The sequence below is a fragment of the Lipotes vexillifer genome, unplaced genomic scaffold (genome assembly GCF_000442215.2).
Source record: "Lipotes vexillifer unplaced genomic scaffold, Lipotes_vexillifer_v1.1 scaffold640, whole genome shotgun sequence".
Taxonomy (NCBI): Eukaryota; Metazoa; Chordata; class Mammalia; order Artiodactyla; family Lipotidae; genus Lipotes; species Lipotes vexillifer.
This window is the reverse complement of record NW_006773138.1, coordinates 1,906,604-1,916,853: the sequence shown is the minus strand read 5'-3', so window position 1 is coordinate 1,916,853 and position 10,250 is coordinate 1,906,604. Positions and strand designations below refer to the sequence as shown.

The 10,250-nt window shown below is 39.0% G+C and overlaps 1 protein-coding gene across 1 annotated transcript in view; it reads right to left on the bottom strand.

Annotated features, from left to right (window-relative positions):
- Positions 1-10,250, bottom strand: part of POLD3 (DNA polymerase delta 3, accessory subunit) — a 42,039-nt gene that overhangs the window by 22,006 nt on the left and 9,783 nt on the right. The window contains exons 3-5 of the mRNA XM_007448098.1: positions 9,479-9,581; positions 5,338-5,377; positions 3,466-3,598 (exon numbers count right to left, since the gene is read on the bottom strand). Coding sequence (XP_007448160.1) covers positions 3,466-3,598; positions 5,338-5,377; positions 9,479-9,581 — 276 coding nt within the window. The remainder of the gene's footprint in view (positions 1-3,465; positions 3,599-5,337; positions 5,378-9,478; positions 9,582-10,250) is intronic.

Sequence of the window (10,250 nt, the reverse complement as noted above, 5' to 3'; positions counted from 1 at the left end):
GGAAAGAGAGCAATGTTTTATTTCATTGTCAACATCTAAAGTTGGCCCCGAGACAACTCTTTCTCCATTCGGTCTACATTCCACACCTTAGGGTCAGGACCAGGAATTGGCAATGAGGAAGAGACCAGGTTAGGCTGGGAACATGTCCGAAGAGAGAAGAATCTGCTCAATCTAAAATTTCAACTTTCTTCCTGTCACAACACTTCTTAAAACACATGAAACAATGTGTCAGATCTCAGTTGGCTCATGATTCTCAGGACCAAATACAAGCTTCTTTACTGGAGATAAATTCCTCACATTTCTACCGAGGATACTTTAAGTATTTAAGTAAAGTTTCATTAAAGTGCTTCCTACTATCACATTTGTACTTGCCATGTTTATTTTAGCGGTCCCTATGCAAATTTCATTGTGGACTTTTGAGTCACTTTTATTCTTGTTTGCTTACTTACTAGATACAACAGAATTGATTTTTAGAGTTTGACATACCACTAGATTTTAATACAGATTATTTTTGAAATCTAATAATACAACTTACATAAACATATCTGGGTGTTAATGTTTTCTTATGATCCTTCCCTAAAAGACACCAGACATAAATTACTCTTTAGCTGTATATTCATTATTTATCTAATAAATATTTATATGTCTATTATACTCAAGGTTCTGAGCTGAAGAAAAAAAAAGAACCAATGTCTACCATTAATTCACTCAACAATTACTTACTGAATCCTTACCATTTGCCAGGCACCATTTTGGGTATACAGTGGTTAACAAAATAGACATGATCCCTATGCTCATGGAACTCACAGAAATTATTTTTGGCAATCCTATACCTATTTCTCCTCAAGGACCCAACTTTATCAGTTATCCCATCCCCCCGAGTATCTTTAACCATTTCTTCTTTTTATAGCTCTTTCCTAATAATACAAGTTCAAGGCATTCTCAACTTTAAAAATGTATAGGGCTTCCCTGGTGGCGCAGTGGTTGGGAGTCCGCCTGCCGATGCAGGGGACACGGGTTCATGCCGCGGTCCGGGAGGATCCCACACGCCACACAGCGGCTGGGCCCGTGAGCCATGGCCGCTGAGCCTGTGCTCCACAACGGGAGAGGCCACAACAGTGAGAGGCCTGCGTACCGCAAAAAAATAAATAAATAAATATGTATATATATCCTCCCTGAGCCTCAATTCCTCTATAGCAGGTTACCTCTCTTTTCCCTCCATCTTACCATCAAATTTCCTGGAAAGTTGTCCCTATCTGCTGTCTCACTTCCTTATATTCCGATCTACCCACTTGACCAGAAGCTGGTTGCTCCACTGAAACTGCTCTTACCAAGGCCATCACTTTTCAGTTCCTGTTTTACTCAGCTTCTCAGCAAGGTTTGATATTGTCAACCAGTCCCTCCTTCTTGAAACTCTCTTCTCAGTTTTCAGAACTCCAGACACTCTCATGATTTTCCTCTTATCTCTGGCTGCTCCCTCTTAGGTCCCTCTTTTCTGCCCACCCCTTAAAAAACAGCTGTCACTTAAATAGTGCTTACTGTGTACCAAGCACTGTTCTAAGTGCTTTACATATATTAATTCATTTAATCCTCTACAACCCTGAGGCTGATACTAATTTTATTAGTTTCATTTCACTGATGAGGAAACTCAAGCAGAGAGGTTAAATAATTTGCCCAAGGGGTTACACAGCTAGTAATTGTGGCTAGAGTTTAATAACTTTCTGCCCTTCTTTCAGTCTATGCATTCTCTCTGCATGACTGTATCTACTGCTGTAGCCCAATTAATTATCTATTTTCTCTGATTCCAAAATCTCTTATCTTTATCCTCAGATTTCTCTCCTTAGCTCTAGACTCCCCTATCTATTGCAAAGGACACCTCCACTTGGACTCCCCACAGGGTACTAAAACTCAACATGTCCAAAGCCAATTCATCATTTTCCCCTTCTCCCAAAGCCTGCTCCTCCTCATATGTTCCTCTTCTTAGTGATGGTACCATTATCCATCCAGCAATTCAAGCCAGAAACACGGCCATCATCCTTAACACCATGAACTCCGCCCCCATCCCCACCATACACACTCTCCTGGTCCCTAACCACTACCACACCATCCAGGTTTTGATGGTATGGCCCTTTAACCTCTGTACCTCTCCATTTCCAACACCACTACTATACTTCAGGTAACTATCATCTCCACCCTGAATCACTGCAACATTTCTCCTTCCTGATGGCCTTGCCTTCAGATTATTCCCTTCAGACCCATTTTCACCATCACAGTCAGAGTGATATTTTTATGATGCAATTCTGATCATTTCAATCATCTGCTTCAAAATCTTCAGTGGCTCCCCTGTGCCCTTGGAATAAAGCCTCAACTCTTTATCCTAGTAGTCAAGCATAGATAGAGTCTGATTCCTTGCATCATTATTTTCTGCCTCTCACTCTAATTTCCAGCCATAGAAAACTACTGTGGTTCTGCACAAGCACCACGTGTTCTCTCAGCCTTGTCCTTACTCTCCCACTTCCCTCTGACTGGCTACTTCTACTAGGCCTTCAGGCCTCAACTTCAATGCCATACCCTTCAAGAAGCCACCTCTGTCTTGCCTCCTCACTCCACCCCAACCAAAAAGGGGGGATGAGTGTCCCCCAACATCCTCCCACACTCTTATTCATATTGTAGCACTGTCACACTATACTGTAATTGCCTCCCATAGGATCATCAGTTCCATAAGCAGGCACTGGACCATATTCAGTCTATAGTATGTGTCATGTCACACGTACTCATCAGATCTTTGTTGAATTAATTCAAATTATCCTGCTTAGTACCTATCAAAGTAGTAGGTGTTCACTATATGTCTCAGGATCTGGCCTGAACCTTCCATACAAAGTAGGCGTTTGACCAAAGCTCAAAAGAGTTTAAGTAACTTGTCCAAAGCTACTGGGCCATGAGCAACAAAGCCAAAAATCAAGCCCATGACCATCGATTTCCAAAACCCATGTGCATTATAGTCCACCTCCTCCCTGTGCTGTGAAAGATACAAAAGATGAACAAGATCTGATCCTGACTGTGGAAGATCAACTGATTTTGGATGGAAGGTAGAGAAATATTAAATTAGGAATAGTTTTTTGAAGGATAACATTTAAATTGGCTCTTGACAGATGGGTAGGATTTAGACAAGCAGAGACTGGGGTAAAGGAGTAATGAGGGGGCCCAACAAACAACATTTCTGGTAGTAGTGACAGGATAAATACATGAGAAATAGATTTATGGGGAGTCTACTGAGGTTTTCAGTATGGGTTGTGGCTGCTATTTTTCACCTTGTGATGTATTAATAAAACCAGGCATGTGTCTTACTGCAAGATAAATGGGGTTTTACTAGACTTGGCGTTCACTCTTAAGAGGCAGCCACTGTGTAAACATCTTACAAAATCAATTCGTAAAGAAGCCCACAAGAAACATTAAGGAGCTCACTTGCTGCAGTTCTGCAAGTTGCTTTTCAGGATGTCATAGTCGGTATTGAACAGAGGCCCACTGTCCTTTAGCATGGCTTTCTGGATGCTGTACACATGTACACTGGCAGTCACAGCTAGCTTGGACTTCACTGCTACAAGTCAACAGGAAAAGCAGTCTGTTAATACACAAACTTCATAGCATGTGGGGAGTTTAACAAGAAACCCTTCTGCATTAAAACATTTGTAATCTGTGGTGGTCCAAAAAGCTCTAAAAGGCCAAACAGTCTTATATACAGTATGATATCAACTCTTCTGTCTGTGACAAGGACATTATGAAAGGTAGGTGGTGGTGAGTCAGTTCTAAGTACAGTACTGTGAAGGTATCACTCATGCAGTGGACACTCAGTAAATATTAATGAATAATTGATGATACTATGATGTGGGTTTTTCTTCCCCCCAGTCAGGGAAGAATCTTATACTCTAGTATATAAACATAGCAACTGAGGAATAAGTAATTTCTGAGAAGTCTCGCTTATATAATTCAATTTTAGTTTACAAAAAGAAACTCTATGTAACAAAAATACTACTAACCAGATGAGTCTGCAGAGGAAATACAGAAAAGAACATCACAAGAACAAATTTTAGGTTCCATGAAGGAAGGGACCATGCCAAACTTGTTCCAAGTCTCTAGTGCCTAGCACAGAGCTTGACAGAGTAGATACTCACTATGTATCTACTGAATGAATAAATCTACCACTGTGGGAATTCAGAAAGAAAATATTGGACATTTCCACCATTTTGAATACCTCAAAGTTAATTTATAAGAAAACAACTCCACTGGTAGGCATCTTTATATACAAAGTACAACACTGCAAGTTTTGTCTTGAGACATAATCCAAGATCATGTGGCTATTACAAAATTCCTTTGAATTGGGTATTAAAAAATAGAACAGTAGCATTAATAGCCTTGAAATGGGTAGACGAATTTAATTTAGAAGTTATACTAAGTTCTTCTGACTTCAGAAAAGCATTCTTTAATTTTCTTCCTAAAAAAACCGTTATGGGGGCTTCCCTGGTGGCGCAGTGGTTGAGAGTCCGCCTGCCGATGCAGGGGACACGGGGTCGTGCCCCGGTCTGGGAAGATCCCACATGCTGCGGAGCGGCTGGGCCCGTGAGCCATGGCCGCTGAGCCTGCGCGTCCCGAGCCTGTGCTCCGCAACGGGAGAGGCCACAACAGTGAGAGGCCCACGTACCGCAAAAAAAAAAAACAAAAAACTGTCATGGAATACAACATAATATTTAGAGACCATTGTCTTTTGACAGTTGATGAGGTGTTCCATATGGTGTTCATAATAGTTTTTTACATGTCTGTCACAGTTTTGAAATCCCGCGATAAAAGCGCTTTATAAATGTCAGCAGCCATTGGCCTTAAAAATGGGAAATTAGTGTAGTATCATATTTTAACATGTTTCAGAAATTACTAATAAAAAGAATACATGGCTCTCCAGTAAAACAGCTAAATATATATGAGATGTTAATGACACTGATGCCATAAGAGAAAAAACTTGGGCTTCCCTGGTGGCGCAGTGGTTGAGAATCTGCCTGCCAATGCAGGGGACACAGGTTCGAGCCCTGGTCTGGGAAGATCCCACATGCCGCGGAGCAACTAGGCCCGCGAGCCACAACTACTGAGCCTGTGCGTCTGGAGCTTGTGCTCCACAACAAGAGAGGCTGCGACCGTGAGAGGCCCGCGCACTGCGATGAAGAGTGGCCCCCGCTCGCCACAACTAGAGAAAGCCCACACACAGAAACGAAGACCTAACACAGCCATAAATAAATAAATAAATTTTTTTTAAAAAAGAGGAAAAACTTGCTAAATCGCTATACTTACCTTCCAATTTATCTTCTCTCACTACTGCAACCTTGTGGCACTGTAACAAAATAACACTTCATTGGTATTTAAAGTAGTACAACTTGCAATTTTAACGTTTCCTTGCCAAAAATTCATTTGCACTTGGATGTGAAATCAGCAACATTAGGTACCCCTGAAAATGTACGTTACAGTTTAATAAAGTCAGACTCATTTTTAACTTGCTTACTTTGAAACTTCTCAATCAGGTTAAGGAAAGTGAGAGAGTGTAGATATCAGTACCAAAAAAACACAGCAGCTCAAACTAGTGTGAGGAAGAGAGGACTTTTTACTAAGTAATGTAATGAGAATTACTGTATAATCATATGGAACCAGATAAAAATTGGATCTCTCACACCATACAAAAAAAATAAATTCTAAATGGATCAGAGATCTAAATGTAAAGAATGAAACATATATATATATATATATATATATAAAATATGCACAGGAAGAAAATATGGGTGAATTCTTCTATAAACTAATATAACCTGAGAATGAGGAAAAGTTTCTTGACTATAATTCAAAATCCAGAAGTAACTGAAATAATCCATAAAAACTAAAAAATCATTTTTGGATGATGAAAAAAAAACTTTAAGCAATGTAAAAAGATAAATGGTAAAGTGGGAAAAATATCTGCAACTTACATCACAAAGGGTTAATATATAGCTTCTAAAATAGAGAAAATAAAGACTAACTATCCTTTTGAAAATCGCCAAGAGGTATGAAGAAACAGTTCACAGAAGAGAAATGCAGATGACCCTGAAACAGGACCACATGTGCTGTGTAGAAACAGATGCTCTCCTACATTGCTGGTAGGAATGAAAAATGGAGAGGTATTTGGCAATACCCAACAAAGTTTATATATATCCTACTTCTAGGAACGTAACCTTAAAACACACTGGCAAAAATATACAAAACACATATACACTGAGTTATTCACTGCAGCACTATATGTAATAGCCAAAGATTGTAAATAACTCAAATCTTCAATGAAGGACTGCTGAATAAACTAAGGTATATCTATCAATGTAGGAGCATGTGGCTGTAATAAGGAAAGAGAAACATTTCTATAACTGCAACAGAGTGATGCTCGGGATAACTTAGAAACCTTAAACTGCTTTCAGTCATCATACGGTTAGTAAAATTGTTGGGTTTGCTTTTCTAAATCTCATATATTTGGCTAAAGCAAATAAATATTTATTTTAATGTTAGGAACAACCAAAATTCACAACATAAGAAAAAAGAACAATATAAAATCAAGTAACTTTTTAAAAAATATAATTGTAAATTTGAACTGGGAATTTGACGTGTCTTCATAATGCATTTTCTCTTAAAAAAAGCATTCTTAAAAATGTCATGTTCTGCAAAATTGTACAATAAAAATTACAGAGCTTATGAGAAAAAGAGCATTAGAAACTAATCACTCAAACCTATGTAATAGGAGCACTAAAAACAATAATTGGTACCCTCAGGAGAAAATATCGCAGCCCAGACAGTTCAGCGTGACTAAACGCTACCTTAGGGGATATTAGAAATGCATAAAAACAATGCAGTGGAAATGCCAGTGCTAAAACAACGTAGACCAGAGTAGAGCTATGGTTCAGGGGAATCCTATTAAGGGGGGACACAGGAGTTGAGTTCAGCATCCATAATCCCAGAGCCTGGCTGGGGGCAAGCCTCTTGAGCTTTTTACCAGTTAAAGAAAAAGGGAAAACATAGCTAGTTGATGAGAGCAAGTTCTTCTTTATAGAACCATTCCAGCTAATAAATCCAGAAGGAATGACAGAATTAGAACATCACTATTTTGTAACTCCTAGTGAATTAATGATCTAGGCAATGATAAAACTCAATCTCAGCTAAAATCATTAGATGAAAAGCTAATGGGGGACCTAATAAAGTAAGTAATAACCTCTAAAAGAATCAACCAAACATTTCGTTGAAATTTTCAAAAATTCTCTGGAAGACTCTCCAGGATGAGATTAGAAGGAGGCTTTTACTTTCTATGTATGATCAAGCATTTTTTACAATAATGATCATTGGAAAAACAGAAATTATTCGTATGTTTAAAAACCCATACAAAGCCTATGTATCTTTTTTTCTTTCTAGAAACACTTAAATTGGGCTTCTCTGGTGGCGCAGTGGTTGAGTCTGCCTGCCGATGCAGGGGACACGGGTTCGTGCCCCGGTCCAGGAAGATCCCACATGCCGCAGAGCGGCTAGGCCCGTGAGCCATGGCCGCTGAGCCTGCGTGTCTGGAGCCTGTGTTCCGCAACGGGAGAAGCCACAACAGTGAGAGGCCCGCGTACCGCAAAAAAAAAAAAAAACTTAAAAAAGAAATGAGAAAGAATAAGAACAAAACCTGACATTATGCTTAATAATCTGCCTTTTCTTAGCCTGGCTCTCTTAAAAGAAAAAAGCATGGATAAGCACCCACACTTGGTCAGTAATTAATTCTACAGGGTTCCACAGGGCAGGGCTCTAAAATTCAACCACAGGAACCCTACTCTTAATATATTTTATATTTTAGGATTCCAAGATTTCATTTGATAAAGTGTTCTGCTGCTTTAAAAAAAGGTGGGCAAAAAAAAAAAAAGCTGGGCAGAATTTAAATGCCCTCTTAAACTTAGAAACAGAAGGCTTTATACAAGCAAACCACAGCACAGAAGTTTTTAACTGATCATGGGTTACACATCTTTTTGAAAAATGGTCTCAAAAAAATGCACTGAGGAACACAATTTGAATGTACTTTCAAGGGTTCACCCAAGAATCCCTTGAACCCTAAAGACCATGCAAGAATCTGAAATTAAGAACCTCTATCATATGGGTTAGAATAAAAATCTACTTTATCTTAAAACATAAATTCTTAACCTTGGACCCTTGTTCAAAAGATCTGTGAACACTGAAAAGTTCATGAATATGTGAACACATGCATTTTTCTTTCAGATTCTCAAGGAATCAGTGACCAAAAAAAAAATAGAAACCACTGCTTTAAAGGTACACAGTGATTCCCAGGTAAAGAATTGACTATGACTAAATGCAAGGCTTTGACTAAACTCAAGAAAGAGACAGAAGGAGCTGATTAACCCTGGAAATAAAAGAAGGCATTCAGATGCAAACTTTGGCAGAATCCATTCAAGGGCCATACAGGGAGAGGATTCTGGTCAGGTTTATTTCTGAGAGCAAGTGAAACAGGTGTGCTTAATCTGGTTTCAGATATATAATGACATCTGATTCCATCTACACTTGCAAATATCTTAATTAATAGCTGGCTTGCCAAACAGCTTACCAACAAGAACAGAATATGCTAGTCAGAGAATATAAGGATCTGATACCCCTGGCAGTTTTGTTTCTCCTTGTAAATTACTAAATCGCCATTCCAGTTTTGAATCTCACATGCTTGGGACTCTATTGATACAAGACAAATCCAGTCAGTATTTTGATAAATCTGGCTTCTGAATTTATGAATCTTAGGGAAAGTCAAAAGGGAAATGGAAAACATTATCAGTGGGTCTCTGAGAAGGAGTCTTGATCCTTGGGCTAAATTCTCTAGGGCTGGTGGCTATGGGAGCAAAAGAACCTTCAGGTAAGAGGTTTGGGAAGTAAGAACAGAGGAGGTGTGCCGCAGTTTGGGGAGGAAGCAAAAGAGGAGGAATTATCAAAGTTCCAAGGATCAGTCTAGTATGGGAGAAGGAATAGAGTTATCTCAGCAGAGCTTCTGGGACGAAAGCTCAGATTAAAATCAAGTTCACTTAAAAAAAAAAAAATTGTACTTGCTGAACACCTGAGTTTGTGGCTTGACATTTGAACGGACTAAAAATTAACCACCATTGTCTCCAATATACCTTCAAATGGAAGAAAGAGGAATAAGAGAAGCAGTTCCGAATGTCTTGTTGCCTAGGAAAATTGCACAATAATGATAGTCTCTGTATCACAGCCAAGGTATTACCCAAACTTCTCAAGAGTTTTAGGTTTAGTCTAAAAATCCAAAATAATCACCATCTTCAAGTAGCTTTTTAAATTTTCCATAATACTGAATCTTGTTTTTGCCCTGTGTTGTGTTATATAACACTATTTATAGCTCAAACACATTTAAACTCCTAATAAGATTCTGAGAACTTACGGAATGTCCATTCTGAATGAGACTGCCAGACACTAAATAAGTGACATGCAGTTGGGCTCCTGAATTTTCCTTTCGCTTCCTTTCAACATAATCATACAGCATCCTGTTACAAACAAAATGCACAAGTAAGTCATTAGTAAAAGTTTACCTCATCAACTCTTAATTTATGACTTTAAAGTTAGGTATATTAAATCTGACAGTCCATCAAATATTCTACAGAATATTTTTGCTCTGTCCCTGGACAGAGAGTTAAAAAAAGATGAATGGAACATAGGGGTTGGGGTCAACATGTATTGAGCTGGCACAGTGACCAAGCAACTGAAATAAAAGAAATCTAACAATTGGTCAAGTGGGACTGAGCCTGCACTAAAAGAGGCAAAGACATATAATGGACAGAATAATCAATCAAGGATAAGTTCAGTCACTATCTAGCCATTTGAACCTGGATAAATTAATTAGTTTTTCTAGGCCTCTTTCTATCCTGAGGTATAATTTGGGAGGGCTGTACAAGATTGGCAATTCTCTGTTAATCTGGGATTCCTGTGGCCATCCATAACCCTCCATCCTGGACTTCCATGGTGGTCCAGTGGTTAAGACTCCGTGCTTCCAATGCAGGGGGTGCAGGTTCGATCCCTGGTCGGGGAACTAAGATCCTACATGCCTCGCGGCACGGCCAAAAAGAAAAGAAAAAAGAAAGAAAGAAAAAAAAAGATCGTAAGCCTCCATCCCTCAAAACTGTAAGCAAAATGTAGGTGTTTTTTGGCAGGGAAAG